Source organism: Oncorhynchus masou, chromosome 3 (genome assembly GCF_036934945.1).
Source record: "Oncorhynchus masou masou isolate Uvic2021 chromosome 3, UVic_Omas_1.1, whole genome shotgun sequence".
NCBI lineage: Eukaryota > Metazoa > Chordata > Actinopteri > Salmoniformes > Salmonidae > Oncorhynchus > Oncorhynchus masou.
In genome coordinates this window covers 17,685,586-17,705,012 of record NC_088214.1, presented here as the reverse complement: position 1 = coordinate 17,705,012, position 19,427 = coordinate 17,685,586, and the positions used below count along the sequence as shown (strand labels likewise).

At 44.2% G+C, this 19,427-nt stretch overlaps 2 protein-coding genes across 3 annotated transcripts in view; both read left to right on the top strand.

Moving 5' to 3' along the window:
- myadmb (myeloid associated differentiation marker b) overlaps positions 1-5,868 on the top strand; it is a 7,741-nt gene extending 1,873 nt beyond the window's left edge. The window contains exon 2 of the mRNA XM_064933208.1: positions 3,350-5,868. Within this exon, the coding sequence (XP_064789280.1) occupies positions 3,477-4,361 (885 nt within the window). The 5' untranslated portion in view covers positions 3,350-3,476 and the 3' untranslated portion in view covers positions 4,362-5,868. The remainder of the gene's footprint in view (positions 1-3,349) is intronic.
- Positions 5,869-5,941: 73 nt separating this feature from the next.
- On the top strand, positions 5,942-11,341 carry ftr66 (finTRIM family, member 66). Of its 2 annotated transcripts, none has more exons than XM_064933199.1 (6): positions 5,942-6,639; positions 7,397-7,492; positions 7,655-7,735; positions 9,601-9,760; positions 9,884-9,943; positions 10,119-11,341. In XM_064933199.1, exons 1-6 carry the CDS (start codon positions 6,046-6,048, stop codon positions 10,646-10,648), a joined length of 1,521 nt encoding a protein of 506 aa, XP_064789271.1. In that variant the 5' UTR covers positions 5,942-6,045; the 3' UTR covers positions 10,649-11,341. The 2 variants fall into 2 exon arrangements, with proteins under 2 accessions (XP_064789271.1, XP_064789264.1); XM_064933192.1 differs by having other exon boundaries at positions 7,655-7,888.
- Positions 11,342-19,427: the final 8,086 nt, after the last annotated feature.

The window sequence follows — 19,427 nt, the reverse complement described above, 5'->3', positions numbered from 1 at the left end:
AAACCAGATGAGATGGCATATCACCACAGAATGCTGTGGTAGCCATGCTGTTTAAGTGTGCCTTGAATTCTAAATAAATCACTGATGGTGTCACCATGAAAGCACCATCACACCTCTTCCTCCATGCTTCATGGTGGGAACTACACCAAAAATCTCAAATTTAAAGTCATCAGACCAAAGGACAGATTTCCACCGGTCTAATGTCCATTGCTCAAATTCCTTGGCCCAAGAAAGTCTCTTCTTATTATTGGTGTCATTTAGTAGTGGTTTCTTTGCAGCAATTTAACCATGAAGGCCTGATTCACGCAGTCTCCTCTGAACAGTTGATGTTGAGCTGTGTCGCGTTACTTGAACTCTGTGAAGCATGTATTTGGGCTGCAATTTCTGAGGCTGGTAACTCTAATGAACTTATCCTCTGGGTCTTTCTTTCCTGTGGTGGTCCTCGTGAGAGCCAGTTTCATCATAGTGCTTGATGGTTTTTGCAACTGCCGCTTTGACTGACCTTCATGTCTTAAAGTAATGATGGACTGACGTTTCTCTTTGCAAATTTGAGCTGTTCTTGCCATGTTATGTACTTGGTCTTTTACCAAATAAGGCTGTCTTCTGTGAACCAACCCTACCTTGTCACAACACAGTTGATTGGCTTGAACACATTAAGAAGGAAACAAATTCCACAAATGAACTTTTAAGGCCCACCTGTTAATTTAAATGCATTCCAGGTGACTACTTCATGAAGCTGGTTGAGAAAATGCCAAGAAAGTGCAAAGCTGTCATCAAGGCAAAGGGTGGCTACTTTGAAAAATCTCAAATCTCAAATATTTGAGATTTGTTATAACACTTTTTTTGTTTTGCTTACTACATTATTCCATATGGGTTATTTCATAGTTTTGATGTCTTCGCTATTATTGTACAATGTAGAAAATAGTAAAAATAAAGAAAAACCCTGGAATGAGTAGGTGTCCAAAGATCGTACTTTTTGGAGAAATGTCCTCTGGTCTGATGAAACAGAAATAGAACTGTTTGGCCATAATGACCATTGTTATGTTTGGAGGTAAAAGGGGGAGGCTTGCAAGCCGAGGGAACACCATCCCAACCGTGAAGCACGGGGGTGGCAGCATCATGTTGTGGGGTGCTTTGCTGCAGGACGGACTGGTGCACTTCACAAAATGAATGGCATCATGATGAAAGATTGTGGATATATTGAAGCAACATCTCAAGACAGGAAGTTAAAGCTTGGTCGCAAATGGGTCATGACCCCAAGCACACTTCCAAAGTTGTGGCAAAATGGCTTAAGGACAACAAAGTTAAGGTATTGGAGTGGCCATCACAAAGCCCTGACCTCAATCCTATAGAAAATTTGTGGGCAGAAAAGAGTGCGCGAGCAAGGAGGCCTACAAACCTGACTCAGTTACACCAGCTCTGTCAGGAGGAATGGGCCAAAATTCACCCAACTTATTGTGGGAAGCTTGTGGAAGGCTACCCGTAACATTTGACCCAAGTTAAACAATCTAAGGCAATGCTACCAAATACTAATTGTGTATGTAAACTTCTGACCCACTGAGAATGTGATGAAATAAATAAAAGCTGAAATAATTCATTCTCTCTTCTATTAATTCTGACATTTCACATTCTTAAAATAAAGTGGTGATCCTAACTGACCTAAAACAGGGAATTTCTACTAGGATTGAGTGTCAGGGATTGTGAAACACCTTAGCCAAATACATTTAAACTCAGTTTATGTAAACTTCCGACTTCAACTGTACATATACATACATTTTATTAGTGTATTTTGTGTGAATATAGTCTACTATTGATCAGAACACGTGGAAGCAAATAGTTCCCCTTATTATTGCAGCTGAACTATGGAGCATGATGAAACATGTGAACATCTCCAGCCTGGGAGCCCATAGCTCTTTAACTGAATTATGGGTGAAATCGAGTTAACCATGTTGTCATAACAACACTCGTGACCCTGGCTGCAAACAAACACTGAGTCTCCTCACCCTCAAGTGTGTGTGTGTGGTGTGTGTGTGAGGGAGGGAGGGAGATAATTTGACTAATATCCTGTTTTCTCTCCTGCCCAGGCTGTGTGGGACTGTGAGTGTATCTTTAAAGGGAAGTCCCTCTGTTTGGATGATAACCTAGTCTTTTCCATGCCACCCCTTATAAGGTGGCTTCCATGTAGGGACTTTATGGTCTTTTACCAATTTTCCTAACATTCAAGTAATGGCAGGGAGGGGATGGATTTTCCATTACTGCCTTCCATATGGTTTTTCTAGTGTGTGTGTGTGTGTGTGTGTGAGAGAGAGAGAAGGGACTTGGCACTTTTGACCCAGTTTGCAGTTCGGCAGCAGTCTACACATCTGGGATAAATCAACGAGTTGGAAAATCTTACGGGGAAGAGAAATGGAGAACAAGGGAGGGGCAGAGAGGGAGGGAGGTGACTCACTGCTCTGCTATTCCTCATGTTTAAAATGTGTCCTTCTGAGGTTAAGGCACAGGGCTTTCCTCATGTTTAAAATGTGTCCTGAGGTTAAGGCACAGGGCTTTCCTCATGTTTAAAATGTGTCCTTCTGAGGTTAAGGCACAGGGCTTTCCCCATTTTTCCTTTTTTTTCTCCTCGTACTTCAGCTAGCCGTTTCTGCCTGACTGTTTTGGTCACTCTCACTTTGAGTTTGTCCATTTTTCAAATCTTAATTCATCTGTCTGTTCCTCTCTTTCTCTCTCCATATCCCTCCCCCACTCTCTGTCCCCTGCTGTTTGAACAACTTATTTTATTAATGTAAACATGTGTCTCTGTTTATGAGTCCTTCAACAGTATGTAAACTGGGAACATGGACTCACTATTACTTGTGGGGGATAGTGGGAGGGAGCAGCCCTGAGAGTCTCTGGATGTTGGGACTGTTAGTGGATGAGGCCCTTCCGCAGAGGCTGATGACAGATTGGCTGAGAGGTCGGGTAGAGGTCTCAGCACCACATCTGTCTGAAAGGGGGGGGGTGAAGGAATGTCCAGTGACACGGACTCACTGACTCACAGAACAGGAATCCCTCAGCTGATAAAGCACTCTCACAGAGTATAAAACTGAAGAGAATCCATACTTTTGATTCTCCTTGTACAAGGTATCAAAATAGGATTTTTATTTTATTTTTAACTTTCATGTTGAGATGGAGATAATGACACATTGCTACTGTTGCCCTCATGAGTCCAAATATGATATCTCATCAAGAATGTTCATTGAAAATCATAATGGAATCAATACTTGCTTTGAGATTTAAAAAAATATGAATGCATGCTGTCAATTTGTTCTTTGTTACTGACAGCTGCTCTCTATTCTGTGTCTCCTTATAGATCCTTCTGCCACAGATGCACCAATAACTGTAGGCCTAGGGTATTTCACAGAAACACCTCCATCTCTGGCCAATTCAGCCCTTCAGTCTAACCCGTCCTAGTTGTCAAGCATCATCCATATCTCATCATGCCGATAGTGGTGGTGCACTCCAATCCCCTGTTCTGGGTGCGTTTGTGTGCTCTGGTCTTCTCCTGTGTGGCTTTTTCTGTGACCATCCATGGGGCTGAGCTCAAGCACGGTACAGGGGACTGGTGTGTGTTCTGCTGGGCCTTCAGCTTCGCTGGGACTCTGCTGGTGTTGCTGGTAGAGCTGTTTGGCCTGCAGACCCGTGCCCCCGTCTCCTGGAAAAACTTCCCCATCACCTTCGCCTGCTATGCCTCCCTGCTCTGCCTCTCTGCCTCCATCATCTTCCCCCTCTATTTCCTCAAGGGCCAGACCTCCCGCAACGAGACTCATAACTACCGCATCGTGGCCACCGTCTTCTCCTGCCTGGCCACCATCGCTTACATGAGTGAGGTGAGCATCAGCAAAGCCCGGCCAGGTGAGGTAGCAGGTTACATGGCCACCGCCCCGGGTCTGCTGAAGGTGTGTGAAACCTTCGTGGCCTGCGTCATCTTTGTCTTCATCAGCGACCCGGTGTCCTACAACTCTCATGCTGCACTGAGGTGGTGCCTGGCCGTCTACTGCATCTGTTTCATCCTGTCGGCGGCCATCATTGTGCTGTGTATCTGCGAGTGCACTGGCTGCCTGCCTTTCCCCTTCGCCCGCTTCCTGTCTGCCTACGCCCTACTGGCTGTCATCATGTACCTCTCCGCTACCATCGTCTGGCCCATTTTTACATTTGACAAGGAGCACGGGGGCACTTCCTCCAGGCCCACTTTCTGTGGTAACAGTCAAGGGCTGTGTTCATGGGACAAGAAGATGGCTGTGGCTGTGCTCACTGCAGTCAACTTTGTGCTCTACCTGGCAGACCTGATCTACTCTGCCCGACTGGTGTTTATTACTGTGTGAGCAAAAGGCATAGAGGGGAAGAACGAGAAGAGGTAGTTGATTTTGAGTAGGATGGAAAGAGAGGTTGAGGAGTAGAAATGAAGAGGTGAAGAAAGAGGGAGAAACAAAGAAACTGCTTACTGTATTTTGTGTCATTTATATATCAATGTTAAGCCATTAGTCACCTCCTCACATAGAGAAAGACTAAATTATTTCTTATTTCATGCAAAAGGAAAAGTCCTTACACAATGATTTTATGGACCCAAGAACTATGATCAGATGGAACAGATGTTTTCTAAGTTTGAGCTCTGATTATCTGACACATAAATGTAGTATTCCAAAGACAGGATGGATCTGCTGAGTATGTTGACATTACTATAGATCATGTAAAGTCTTACAACTTTCAATGGTCTTTTAATAAGCATGACTTTTTACATTATGGAAAACTGTAGGTAGATTTTACAGAACAACTCACACCTTCCTAGTTTGTTTAAGACGAGTTACGAAGGGATAGAAGTAATAGAATAGATAGAAGTAAACCCCGAAGTAATTCCTAGGAGATTGGTACACTGCTCCAAATGTTTTCAAGACATGAAGTAGAACACATTTTTTGAATTCATGTAAAGATATACTCTGTTAGTGTAGGGTTTTTTGCTAATTTTACATTCCTGTTTTTACCCTTTTTTTAAATGTTTATATTTTCATATTCTGCCAAGCTACATGTCAGGAGTATATTGTATGTTGAAATAATATATGCATACGGTAACTGAATTAAAACTCACTGTGTAATGAACAATTACTGTTTGACACTTATGTGTTTGTTATAACCTGTTCTCTGTAGGCTATGACGTCTCCAAAAAACAACATCTTAGATTAAAAACAAAACGTTGTTAGGAAAATGTATTATTCTTAATCTGGCCCATTGCTTTGTACTTCTGTAACAGTCTGCTCTTGTGGATGAGAATGTCCACTTTGTCAGAGAGGGAGACATCCATTTGCTGCATCATCCTCACTACTTCCTGCTGTTACTAAACATGACGTTTTTTTCCCGCTGTGCTTGTTGAGACTGTGTGTACCACATCAGTGTTATGGGAACATACAATCCAGTGTTCAGTAAAAGCAATGTGATAAATTATAGCAGGGTTTGTCAACTGGGGGCCCACGGGTCATTTTATTTAGCCCCCAAGTTTTTTGAGCAACCCCCCCCCCCACACCAAATTTAAACGATTTGACATAAAGGACTAAAAACACCAGCAAATCAACTTCAACTATTTTTTTACATTTTGGGAATCTGTTTCAAAATTATTTCCACTCATAACAGAGTGAGTAATGTGATTTGAAACTTAGCTGTGTATACAATTATTATGTTTGGGTCAAATGTTATCTGTTTGGGCTTCTTGCAGTCAATTTGAAGTCTACAGTCTGGCTGAATGTAGTTGATGATACCTGAATTATAGCCTATGTATATCTGTCTTTGTCCTTGTTAATTGAAGAAAATAAACTAACACTTAGGTGTTCTTGATCTCTCTCTCTCTCTCTCTCTCTCAAATGTGCGCACACACACACACACACACACACACCAAACCGATCTGGGAGGTGTGGTTGTGGGTTGCTGCTTTGTATACAGTATGTAGGTTTATAAAAGGGATGCCACAGGTGGCTCCAGAGAAGCTTATACAATCTCCCCCTGTCTCTGTGGTAAAGAATGGCACAAACAGGTCCTCTGGATAGAAAGCAATTGTGCTGCTCAATTTGTCTGGAGATACTGAAGGAGCCAGTAGCTCTTCCCTGTGGACACCGCTACTGTATGGGCTGTATCAGGGCCTGCTGGGGTGAAGATTCCTCCTCTTACATCTTCAGCTGTCCTCAGTGCAGACAGACCTTCACTCCAAGACCAATTCTGAAGAGAAACATAATTTTGGCTGAGATGGTGGAGAAACTGAATACAGGAGGACTCCAAGCTGTACCCTCTGGTCAACGCTGCCGGTATGCTGAAGCTGGAGATGTGGCGTGTGATATCTGCCTCGGTGGTCAGATCAAAGCCACCAGATCCTGCTTGGTATGTCTGGCCTCTTACTGTGCAGCTCACCTCCACACTCACAACGAATCTCCTGCCCTCAAGAAGCATACCCTGGTTGAAGCCACCATGCCACTGCAGGGGCGGATCTGCTCTCATCACGATAGACTACTGGAGATCTACTGTCGTACTGATCAGCAGTGTGTCTGTCTGCTGTGTGTGATGGATGAACACAAGAGCCATGCTACCGTCTCAGCTGCAGCAGAAAGCACCAAGAAACTGGTAAGGACCGAAAAACAACATTGTCCTTCAAACTCAGTTGTTTAACCATGACAGAATATGTACATTTCTGAAAGTATGTAATGTGCATTAAGAATACCTATGCCCATTCCTATGACTGGTAACTATAAGGAAGTGGTATGTTTGGTGCCCTCTATACTGGGAGTGATGGATATCATTTGAACAATGTGAACATTTCCCTGATAATGATCAGAGTTGAGGCCATAAAATCTAAAGGTTAGAGGTACATTTCTATCAATAGAACTTCCTTTCCCAAATTCAAATGATAACTCTGTATCTGACACCTGCCTATATGTAACCAGGGGTCTGAGGCAGTTATCCTATCCTGAATAAGGTGTGTCAGGTGCCTGTCATTGGTTCAGTCAGTTGCTTTGAATGTGGCACCATACACTATGTTTCCACATGCAAAACCTCTTCATCTCTTTTGACTATCTGACTGAGATGATGTGCCAATGTGTAACATGATTCTCTTAAGGGAAGGCTACATTTTCCCTTCATCAATAGCCTAGCTGTTACAGGTTATAGATTGTAGGCTTTTTTTCATTTGAGGAATGTGGAATGTAAAAATGAAAAAAATAATGTATGTTGAGTGTTATGGAGACTAAACAACCTCACAGCTTTCATCAGCTAAATATTCAATTTGACACAATGAACGACCATAAGATCAATAGCCTGCTTATTTATATGAGCCCCAAATATTTACTAAGATAGGCTTGTGGGTGTGTCCTTGTCCCTGCAGAGGCAGCTGGGGAAGACGAGGAAGAAATGCAAACTGAGAATGCAAGCCAAAGAAAAGGAACTGCTGGATCTGAGACAGGCTCTGCAATCACTGAAGGTGATGCACTGTGGCGATCCGTAGAGCAATGGCAGCCATGGCCAAGTCTGAAGCGACTTTCAAGTATTAATAAGCTAATATTTTAGTGGATGGGGGAGGATTTGGGAGTTTGTTCATACTTGGCTAAATGTTATATCTTGACCACACTCTGTCTCCCACTAGCACTCTGCACGGACAGCAGTGGAGGACAGCCAGAAGATCTTTACTGAGCTGATCTGCTCCATAGAGAGAAGGTGCTGTGAGGTGAGAGAGCTGATCAGAGCCCAGGAGAAGACTGCAGTGAGTCAGACTGAAGGGCTCATACTGAGACTGGAGCAGGAGGTGGCTGAGCTGAGGAAGAAAGACTGTGAGCTGGAGCAGCTTTCACACACAGAGGATCATATCTATTTTCTACAGGTAGCATCACTGCTGCTCTGGTTTCAGGATAATTAAGGTGTCCAGTGTTTTTATTTTCAGTGGGGCAAAAAAGTATTTAGTCAGCCACCAATTGTGCAAGGTCTCCCACTTAAAAAGATGAGAGGCCTGTAATTTTCATCATAGGTACACTTCAACTATGACAGACAGACAAATGAGGGGAAAAAAATCCAGAATATCACATTGTAGGATTTTTAATTAATATATTTGCAAATTATGGTGGAAAATAAGTATTTGGTCAATAACAAAAGTTTATCTCAATACTTTGTTATATACCCTTTGTTGGCAATGACAGAGGTCAAATGTTTTCTGTAAGTCTTCACAAGGTTTCTCACACACTGTTGCTGGTATTTTGGGGAATTCCTCCATGCAGATCTCCTCTAGAACAGTGATGTTTTGGGGCTGTTGCTGGGCAACACAGACTTTCAACTCCCTCTAAAGATTTTCTATGGGGTTGAGATCTGGAGACTGGCTAGGCCACTCCAGGTCCTTGAAATGCTTCTTACGAAGCCACTCTTTCGTTGCCCGGGCGGTGTGTTTGGGATCATTGTCATGCTGAAAGACCCAGCCACGTTTCATCTTCAATGCCCTTGCTGATGGAAGGAGGTTTTCACTCAAAATCTCATGATACATGGCCCCATTCATTCTTTCCTTTACACGGATCAGTCGTCCTGGTCCCTTTGCAGAAAAACAGCCCCAAAGCATGGTGTTTCCACCCCCATGCTTCACATTAGGTATGGTGTTCTTTGGATGCAACTCAGCATTCTTTGTCCTCCAAACACGACGAGTTGGGTTTTTACCAAAAAGTTCTATTTTGGTTTGATCTGACCATATGACATTCTCCCAATCTTCTTCTGGATCATCCAGATGCTCTCTAGCAAACTTCAGACAGGCCTGGACATGTACTGGCTTAAGCAGCGGGGCACATCTGGCACTGCAGGATTTGAGTCCCTGGCGGCGTAGTGTTACTGATGGTAGGCTTTGTTACTATGGTCCCAGCTCTCTGCAGGTCATTCACTAGGTCCCCCCGTGTGGTTCTGGGATTTTTGCTCACCGTTCTTGTGATCATTTTGACCCCAAGGGGTGAGATCTTGCGTGGAGCCTCAGATCGAGGGAGATTATCAGTGGTCTTGTATGTCTTCCATTTCCTAATAATTGCTCCCACAGTTGATTTATTCAAACCAAGCTGCTTACCTATTGCAGATTCAGTCTTCCCAGCCTGGTGCAGGTCTACAATTTTGTTTCTGGTGTCCTTTGACAGCTCTTTGGTCTTGGCCATAGTGGAGTTTGGAGTGTTTGAGGTTGTGGACAGGTGCCTTTTATACTGATAACAAGTTCAAACAGGTGCCATTAATACAGGTAACAAGTGGAGGACAGAGGAGCCTCTTAAAGAAGAAATTACAGGTCTGTGACAAGCAGAAATCTTGCTTGTTTGTACGTGACCAAATACTTATTTTCCACCATAATTTGCAAATAAATTAATAAAAAAATCCTACAATGTGATTTTCTGGATTTTCTTTTCTCATTTTGTCTGTCACAGTTGAAGTGTACCTATGATGAAAATTACAGGCCTCTCATCTTTTTAAGTGGGAGAACTTGCACAATTGGTGGCTGACTAAATACCTTTTTTGCCCCACTCTATGTGTATATTGTAATCCGTCCCACACTTTGTCTTCCACTCTCCTGGGTTCTAGAACTGCCAGTCAATCTCTAAATCGACTGAACTCACAGACACACCCAGAATCACAGTGGTTCCTCTGGTGGATTTCGGTCAAGTTCGAGCCTCGGTATCAGCACTCCAGAAGAGATTGGAGGACCTGTTGAAAGGGGAATGGCCCAAAATCTCCAGGGCAGGTGAGACTGGACACTTTACTGTAATTCACTCTATATTGCAATAAAGCTGTTTTAAAAGTACACATTTTTTTTTCTCTATGGAACATTACTACTCTTCACTGTCTAATTCGTATTCCTCTGTAGCGGGCACAGTGAAACTCCTGCAGTGTCCAGAGCCCCGGATCAGACCAGAGTTCTTATACTGTAAGTCGGTTTAAACTCCATTAATAGCCAGAGCGCTGCATCTGCTCTTAGCTCAGGGCTAAATCTGCATTGTGGCGGTGCTCTACGGATCCATTCATCTTCTTGTTACCGTTCCTTTCTTATAGTGTAGTACACTGACTCCTCCTTTCATACCCTTCATCTTCTTTCCTCGTAGATTCCTGTCAGCTCACACTGGACCCCCGGACAGCCCACAGGGACCTGAGTGTGTCTGAGGAGAACAAGGTGGTGACAGTGAGGGCCAGGGACCACTCCTGCCTGGAGCACCCAGAGAGGTTTGATCACTGGAGCCAGGTGTTGTGTACTGAGGCCCTGTCAGGACGCTGCTACTGGGAAGCCGAGTGGAGCGGGAGTGGCATCAACATGGCTGTGGCGTACAAAGAGATGACCAGGAGAGGAGAGGGCAACGACTCCCACTTTGGACGCAATGACAAGTCCTGGAGTTTGTTCTGTTCCAGAAAAGGTTGTACCATCTGGCACAATAACGTGGCCACAAGAATACCCACTTCAACCTCCTCTAGGATAGGAGTGTACCTGGATCACAGGGCAGGAAGTCTGTGTTTCTACAGAGTCTCTGACACAATGACCCTGCTCCATAGAGTCCAAACCACATTCACTCAGCCCCTCTATCTTGGCTTTGAGTTTATGTGTTTTGGAGTCTTCGTTAAATTGTGCCAGATGGAATGAAAGTGAAACAGCTGAGAGAAAGGCAATAGCATGTGTGAAAATGTGTTTAATGGTGAAGTTAATTGATAGTCTCAAATGTCGCTCACCCCAGTTTGTATTTGTTTATTACTGAAGAGTTAAAGTATAGTTTAGTAGTTTAGTTACTGTAGAGTTTTTAGAATTTGTATTTTGCTGGCAAAACAAAGTACAATAATTTCAATGCAAATTCTGCAAATACCTTTTTGTGAAATTAGAGGAAAAGTCTATCCTGTTCCCCCATTCTCTAATTTGACTGTCATCACATCCCCATTATGTTGATTCGAAATTGTCATATTAAGGGCAATATCAATAGCACTGACATGTGTGTTTTTAAAACACATTTATTGTGGTATGTTTTTATCAAAAGTATCACAAGTAACCTCCGTGGCAACAGCACAGCAGTGCGCAAAAGTTGGGGTGGAGTGGGGTGGGCATTTCTATGTGTTGTGTTTCTATGATTTTCTATCTATATGTTTTGGCCTGGTATGGTTCCCAATCAGGGACAGCTGTCTATCGTCTCTGATTGGGAACCATACTTAGGTGTCTTTTTTTCCCCACCTATCTTGGTGGGAAGTTAACTTTGTTTGATGGCACATAGCATGAAGCTTCACGGGTTGTTTGTGTATTGTTTAGTCGGTGTCATTTTGAGTTAATAAAGAGAAAACGTACGCTCACGACGCTGCACCTTGGTCCAGTTCCTTCAACAGCCATGATAGAAATAGACATGAACAAATGTCATACTGTCTCTCACGCACACACTCACGAACAGGGCCGGAAGTTCCTTTTTCTTTGTTACACAGTAACCACACCTGTAACTACTGGTTGAACCAGGAAGTACAACATAATTCCTAAATTTTCACTATCAAAAGAAATCAATACGGTTCTCTCCCTCTCCCTCTCTGAAATCTCACAGGCAGAGGAACTCATCTACCAAGATCAACTTCTCTGTCCAGTGTGTCTAGATGTGCTAGGAAATCAAGTGGCTATCCCCTGTGGACACAGTTACTGCATGCCCAGCTAACAACAAACACTGGAGAAAGGAGAACGTTCCCTTAAGAGTCTCATTAGGTCCTTAACTAACATTTTCATAGGATGTGCAAGGTATTTTTCCAAGAGATCATTCCCTTAATGTCAAATAGAACTCACCCAGAACGTGGTTACCATGTTCTCAGAACTTAAGATATTGTTATAGACATGTTTAATGGGAACGTTTCATGACCATTCATGTCCAGTTTTCTGAGGGTTAAGAGAGTATTCCATCAACATCCACAGAACATGGTTGCCATGTTCTTAGAACGAAAGATATTAATGTTCTAGACACGTTTCATAAACATGTATGTGTCTGCCCAAAACAGCTAAACACATCACTGTTGCTGAGCCAATCAAGGCCCTGATTAGTGAACCATTGATAAAAAAATCTGTTGGTAAGGATATTCACAAACAGTGCTTTTAACTTACATATTTGGCATACATGATTACATTGTGCATGTTCATTCAGACATTAATTATTATTAAACATGTACTCACCTGGGATTTGAACTCACATGCTCTTAGTTCACAGTACTCTGATCTCTACACCACCATGTCCATGTCAGGTATGAGTTAATCTGACTATTTGCTCATCATTGATTTCATTGATTTATTTCAGCAATTTAAAGTGCTTTCTGTATACAGATGGATCTTTATTTGATCACTCTTTGGTCAATGACAAACACCCTAACCACTGTACCAATAAGGGATATTGGACATTCTTTGGACATTCAGGCGACATCCTGAGAACTGATACACAGAAATGCTCTTGCAACGTACCCATGAAACATGTCTAGGACTTTAATATCTTACATCCTGAGAACTGATACACAGAAATGCTCTTGCAACGTACCCATGAAACATGTCTAGGACTTTAATATCCTACACTCTGAGATCTGATACACAGAAATGCTCTTGCAACGTACCCATGAAACATGTCTAGGACTTTAATGTCTTACATCCTGAGAACTGATACACAGAAATGCTCTTGCAACGTACCCATGAAACATGTCTAGGACTTTAATATCTTACATCCTGAGAACTGATACACAGAAATGCTATTGCAACGTACCCATGAAACATGTCTAGGACTTTAATATCCGACACTCTGAGATCTGATACACAGAAATGCTCTTGCAACGTACCCATGAAACATGTCTAGGACTTTAATGTCTTACATCCTGAGAACTGATACACAGAAATGCTCTTGCAACGTACCCATGAAACATGTCTAGGACTTTAATATCTTACATCCTGAGAACTGATACACAGAAATGCTCTTGCAACGTACCCATGAAACATGTCTAGGACTTTAATATCTGACAACTGATACACAGAAATGCTCTTGCAACGTACCCATGAAACATGTCTAGGACTTTAATATCTTACATTCTGAGAACTTGGCAACCAATGTTCTGTGTATGTTTGATGTGAAAATTATTAAATATTCTCCAATCCTCAGAAAACCGGACAGAACGTGTCTAGAACATTATTGTTGTATATTCTGAGAACATTGTAACTATGTTCTAGATAAGTTATGTTTGACTTTAAGGGAATGTTCTAACTTTAATACCAAAACATGCAACAAAAAGTCATTGCTAACATTGAGAGAATAACGAAAAACTGGACATTCAAACATTACAGGGTAACGTTACCCCTAGAGATATTAGCTGGGTGGTCTATATTGAAGGCTGCTGGAACCAGGTTGAACAAAGCTGAGGAGAATACAGCTGCCCTCAGTGCAGCGCGGAACTCCCTTTTCCAAAAGACCAGAACTGGAAAGGAATACCATTTTGGCAGAGATGGTTAGGAAAGTTAAGGTCTTAGGATTCCAAACTCCTCCTCCTGTTCAAAGCTATGCTGGGCCTGAAGATGCTGCTGCTATGCTGGGCCTGAAGATGCTGCTGCTATGCTGGGCCTGAAGATGCTGCTGCTATGCTGGGCCTGAAGATGCTGCTGCTATGCTGGGCCTGAAGATGCTGCTGCTATGCTGGGCCTGAAGTCTTGTCTAGTGTGTCTGGCTGTATTTTGTGAGACTCACCTTCAGCGCCATTTGGAATCACCCTCTCTAAAGAAGCATTCACTGGTTGACGCCACCAGGCAACTACAGGATAATATCTGCTCTCATCTACTTTCGTACTGATCAGCAGTTTGTCTGTATGCTGTGTGTGATGGATGAACACAGGAGCCATGCTACCGTCTCAGCTGCAGCAGAGAAGACAGACAGACAGACAGACAGACAGACAGACAGACAGACAGGTGGGGCTTGTCATAGCATTCACACACCCCATAGGGCCCATTGGATATTTCAGGGAGACAGGGAAGTGCTGTATTTTTTAAAGGGCGTGTTCTTTTTGTGTGCAAAAGGAAATATTGTCATCAAATGCATGGTCTTAATTTGGAGACTGGAGAATAATGCATCAAACATACACGTTTATGTCTGTCTGTAACACTAAAGCTATCAATAGAGGGAGACAAATGACTGCAGTGTTTTGGGGAAATTCACAAGACAACAATCAAATCATTATTTTCAATAAATATGTGGAAATGTATATTTTCAAACAATGCCTGGAAAGCTGACATGAAATGTCTAGTTCCCTTTCAGTCGGTCACTCGGTATAAAATACTATGGGGAATCAACGACCAATCATATTCACCTGAAGAAAGCTGAAATCACGCCCAACGGGCAAATGGATGCCTAGCCCGCCCTCGAAGCCCCAGTATTATGCCCAGGAAGTGGGGCTTCGAGGGCAGGCTAGGCATCCATTCCCTAAATTCTTTGCTCTTCAGCTCGCCTGAAGGAAGAACGTGTCACGCAATTTGCTAACTTTTCAACATTTGTACTTAGGTGTCTGTTAGTGGAGAGAGGGTACTTGTCCCCCTAGATGTTGTGAGTTTTGGGTCTTGGTATCTGTTTTTGGGTTTGCTAAAATTGAACTACTTTTTGCTCTGCTTGTGTAACCAGTGCTTCCTTGCTTGAGTAAGATGACCAGTGGTAAGAGTAAGTTCAAAAAGGCTAACCAGCCGAGTTTGAATCTCCGACTATGCCCTAGGACAAGGGTACTCAACTCTTACCCTACGAGGCCCAGAGCCTGCTGGTTTTCTGTTCTACCTGATAACACACCTGATATCCCATATCTATATCAGTCTCTGATTCCCTGATTAGAGGGGAACAATGAAACAATGCAGTTGAACTGGCTTCGAGGTCCAGAGTTGAGTTTGAGGGCCCTAGGACATGTAAAGATACTCATGAGTGCTGTCTGGGGTGGAAACACGCACAGGAGGCTTTGGCTCAGACCAGTTTGTGTGACCATTGTTTCTGGCTGGGCTCAACTTCCATTGGGTGTCGGGCTAACTTTGTGGAAAAGATTGGGGCTGCTGGCGAAGGGTCTTCGGGTTAAGCAACCTCAAGAATGGGGTTGTCGGAGGTCAGGAGAGAGCAGCAGCGGTGGTCGGAGTTGATAGGGGTGTCATCCCAGGCAAGTGAGGCTCCATCCAGTGTGAATAGGATTACATCAGTCCGGGGCAGCCTAAAGCCCAGCTCTGGATTCAGTGGGGGAGAGTGACCATTGGTTGTTAACGCGTCTTTGATGGAGCTGTGTCGTAGGGCGGAAACCATCTGGGGGTGGATTGTACATCTTCTCCCCCAGGTTGGGGGAAGGTATTTACTTCCTGTCCATGCAGCGGTGAAGGATTGCTTACCCCTGTTTAAAGATTTCTCTCATGACCTAAAGGCAACCTCAGATTCCCCTCATTCAGCCAGGCTGGTGCTACCAGGTTATGGGGAGTTCATGAATGTAGAGGGTATGGAGGAGGCGAGGATCGTTTGCACATCGCCAATGGGTGGAAAGCTGGCGAGTTACTTAGTTCCAGAGTCTAACAATGGGGCTATTCCTAGCACGGTGCTTCTGAATAAACAATGTCGTTTATCAGCAGATCAGCTGGTTGCAGTTCTTGAGAGGAACAGGCAGATGTATTTGGATGAGTCAGTTTCGTCAACAAGGTTGTTTGGCTCAGCTATGGAGTCCTTACAGGCCCGTTTCGAGGAGGTAAAAACTGGTTCTTCCACAGCACAGGGAAAGAGCAGATCTCATGACCCTAGCTGCAGGCCGAGGGAGGAGTTATGTTCTCGGGGCCCACCTCCCCAAGAATTTACTGTGGCAACAGTGCTCCCAAGTGGCTAGGTCAATGGGGGCAACTTACTGGTTTCCGAAGTTCCCGAATCCGGTGTGATCTGGGTATCAGAATGGCTGTACCACGTAAGCACATTGTTTCTACCCAAGGTTCCTCAGTGTTCAGGGGTATCGAGAGTGAGGTATCGTCCAGGTGTGGACATAATAAACACAGATCCTTCCCCACATTCAGACACATAGTTGTCAAGGGTGGTGGAGACTAAAAAAATGATGACAAATAAATTGAATATCCCAGTCCTCAGGGTGGCGCTCTGCCCCTTAAGGACATAATGTATGGGAGACTGGGAGCATGTTCCGTCCAGTGGCGGGCATATGCAGTTTCACCATGGGTGACAGTGACTAAGGGGTACCACCTGGACAGTGACTAAGGGGTACCACCTGGACAGTGACTAAGGGGTACCACCTGGACAGTGACTAAGGGGTACCACCTGGACAGTGACTAAGGGGTACCACCTGGACAGTGACTAAGGGGTACCACCTGGACAGTGACTAAGGGGTACCACCTGGACAGTGACTAAGGGGTACCACCTGGACAGTGACTAAGGGGTACCACCTGGACAGTGACTAAGGGGTACCACCTGCCGTTTGCTGTGCATCCTCCTCCTTTCGTGGCGGTCCTAGCACCTGTCGTCTTCAAAAGCAGGCTATTCGGGTGGTTCCAGTGTCAGAAGTATAGAGCGGTTGGTGCAGCCGGTACTTCTTAGTTCCCAAGAGCGATTGTGTTGTGTCCCATCCTGGACTTGAGTGTTTTAAACAAGCACCTCAAGGTCCGCAAGTTTAGGATTGACAGCCATTCCCCGGGGTCTTGTACTCTGGTGGTGCGGTTCCTGAAAACCGTGCGCCGGCTCAGGCCAGTTTCTAAGCCTTTGGCACCTTCCATGGAGGGAAGCCTCTATTTGAACCATTGGAGTCTGTGGACCTGAAGGTCCTTTCCTACAAGACTGCCCTGCTCATGGCCTTGGTGTCGGCCAAGGGCGTTGGGGATCTCCATGCGCTCTCAGTACACGTGGAAGGGAGCCTGGTGGATAGGAGCGTTGGGCTAGTAACCGAAAGGTTGCTGGATCGAATCCCCAAGGTAAAAATCTGTTACTTTGCCCCTGAGCAAGGCAGTTAAACCGCTGTTCCACCGGTGCCAAGGACGTGGATGTCGATTATGGCAGCACCCCACACCTCTCTGATTCAGAGAGGTTGGGTTAAATGTGGAAGACACATTTCAGTTGAATGCATTCAGTTGTACAACTAACTAGGTCTTTCCCTTCCTGTTTGGAACTTGCGCCTGGCGACTCCAAAGTGATGTTACATCCGAATGCAGGTTTTGCTCCCAGGGTTATGCCTACGTCTTACAGGTCCCTGGCTTTCAAGCTGTTCACTTTCTCACCTCCTTCATTTGCTTCCAGTCAACAATGGAGGTTGCATAGCCTGTGTCCGGTGCATGCTTTACGCACATACAGAGCCTTCGGAAAGTATTCAGACGCCTTGACTTTTTCCACATTTTGTTATGCTACAGCCTTATTCTAAAATTGATGAAATTGTTTTTTTCTCTCTCATCAATCTACACACAACACCCCACAATGACAAAGCAAAAACAGGTTTAGACATTTTTGCTAATTTATATATATAAAAAAAATGAAATATCACATTTACATAAGTATTCAGACCCTTTACTCAGTACTTTGTTGGCACATCTGTATTTGGGGAGTTTCTCCCATTCTTCTCTGCAGATCCTCTCAAGCTCTGTCAGGTTGGATGGGTAGCATTGCTGCACAGCTATTCACAGGTCTCTCCAGAGAGGTTTGATCGTGTTCAAGTCCGGGATCTGGCTGGGCAACTCAAGGACATTCAGAGACTTGTCCCAAAGCCACTCCTGCATTGTCTTGGCTGTGTGCTTAGGGTCGTTGCCCTGTTGGAATGTGAACCTTCGCCCCAGTCTGAGGTCCTGAGCGCTCTGCAGCAGATTTTCATCAAGGATCTCTCTGTACTTTGATCCGTTCATCTTTGCCTCGATCTTGACTAGTCTCCCAGACCCTGCTGCTGAAAAACATCCCCACAGCATGATGCTGCCACCACCATGCTTCTCCATACGGATGGTGTCTGGTTTCCTCCAGACACTTGGCTTTCAGGCCAAAGAGTTCAATCTTGGTTTCATCAGACCAGAGAATCTGGTTTCTCATGGTCTGAGTCTTTTGGTGCCTTTTGGCAAACTCCAAGCAGGCTGTCATGTGCCTTTTACTGAGGATTGGCTTCCATACGGCCGCTCTACCATAAAGGCCTGATTGGTGTAGTGCTGCAGAGATGGGTTGTCCTTCTGGAAGATTTTCCCATCTCCTCAGAGGAATTTCAATGCTGCAGTCTTTTTTTGGTACCCTTCCCCAGATCGGTGCCTGTCTTGGAGCTCTACGGACAATTCCTTCGACCTCATGGCTTTGTTTTTGCTCTGACATGCACTGTCATCTGTGGACCTTATATAGACAGATGTTTGCCTTTCCAAATCATGTCCAAACAATTGAATTTACCACAGGTGGACTCCAATCAAGTTGTAGAAACATCCTAAGGATAATCAATGGAAACAGGATGCACCAATTTCAAGTCTCATAGCAAAGGGTCTGAATACTTATGTTAAAACCTGTTTTCACTTTGTCATTATGGGGTATTCTGTGTAGATTGCTGAGGAATTTGTTTCATTTAATCCATTTTAGAATAAGGCTGTAATGTAACAAATGTTAAAAGTCAAGGGGTCTGAATACTTTCCGAAGGCACTGTATATGGATAGGACCAAGGATATCCCAGTTCGTGACCAACTTTTTGTCTGTTTCGCTAATCCAGCTCAAGGTAGGGAGATTTTCTAAGCAGTGTCTTTCTCATTGGATTGCGGAGGCTATCTCAATGGAATATGACTGCAAAGGACAAGGGTTGGTGTACATGCTCACTCCACTATGGGTGTGGTGGCTGCTTGGGCGTTGTTCAGGTGCATGATGATTGGTGATATCTGTGCTGCAGCAAGTTGGGTTTCCCAACATAACTTTGAGGATTTATCGCTTGGATGTAACTGATCCCAGTGTGCCTCACATGGTTATCATGGCTGGGTCCAGGAGTGGGTATTAGGCAGCGCACGGGTTGCGCATTTATCCTGGTTACCACAGTTTCCTCTGGGTTTGAGCCTTTGGCTGCCATGGTTGCGCACGAGTACACAGTCTCCAGGTTACTGCAGGTTACTCTCTGCGTCTCCCATCAGCACTCTGCACAGGCAACAATGGAGGACAGTGAGAGGATCTGTACTGAGCTGATACACTCCATAGAGAGAAGGTGCTGTGAGGTGTGAGAGCTGATCAGAGCCCAGGAGAAGACTGCAGTGAGTCAGCCTGAAGGACTCACACAGAGACTGGAGCAGGAAGCTGATCTGAGGAAGAAACACTGAACTGGAGCACCTTTCACACACAGAGGATCACATTCCTCCAGGTATTAAGTATTACATGTAAAAAAAGTTTTTTAAACACAGTGATTGCATGTTGATGGATTTCTAATTTGTATCATTTTGTATC

What these genes read in the sequence shown, in the direction of transcription:
- ftr66 (XM_064933192.1), top strand. Translation starts at nt 6,046, where the DNA reads ATGGCACAAACAGGTCCTCTGGATAGAAAGCAATTGTGCTGCTCAATT. An exon ending in CAGAAAGCACCAAGAAACTG is followed by an intron (nt 6,640 to 7,396) that starts GTAAGGACCGAA and finishes TTGTCCCTGCAG; the next exon opens with AGGCAGCTGGGGAAGACGAG. An exon ending in GCCCAAAATCTCCAGGGCAG is followed by an intron (nt 9,761 to 9,883) that starts GTGAGACTGGAC and finishes ATTCCTCTGTAG; the next exon opens with CGGGCACAGTGAAACTCCTG.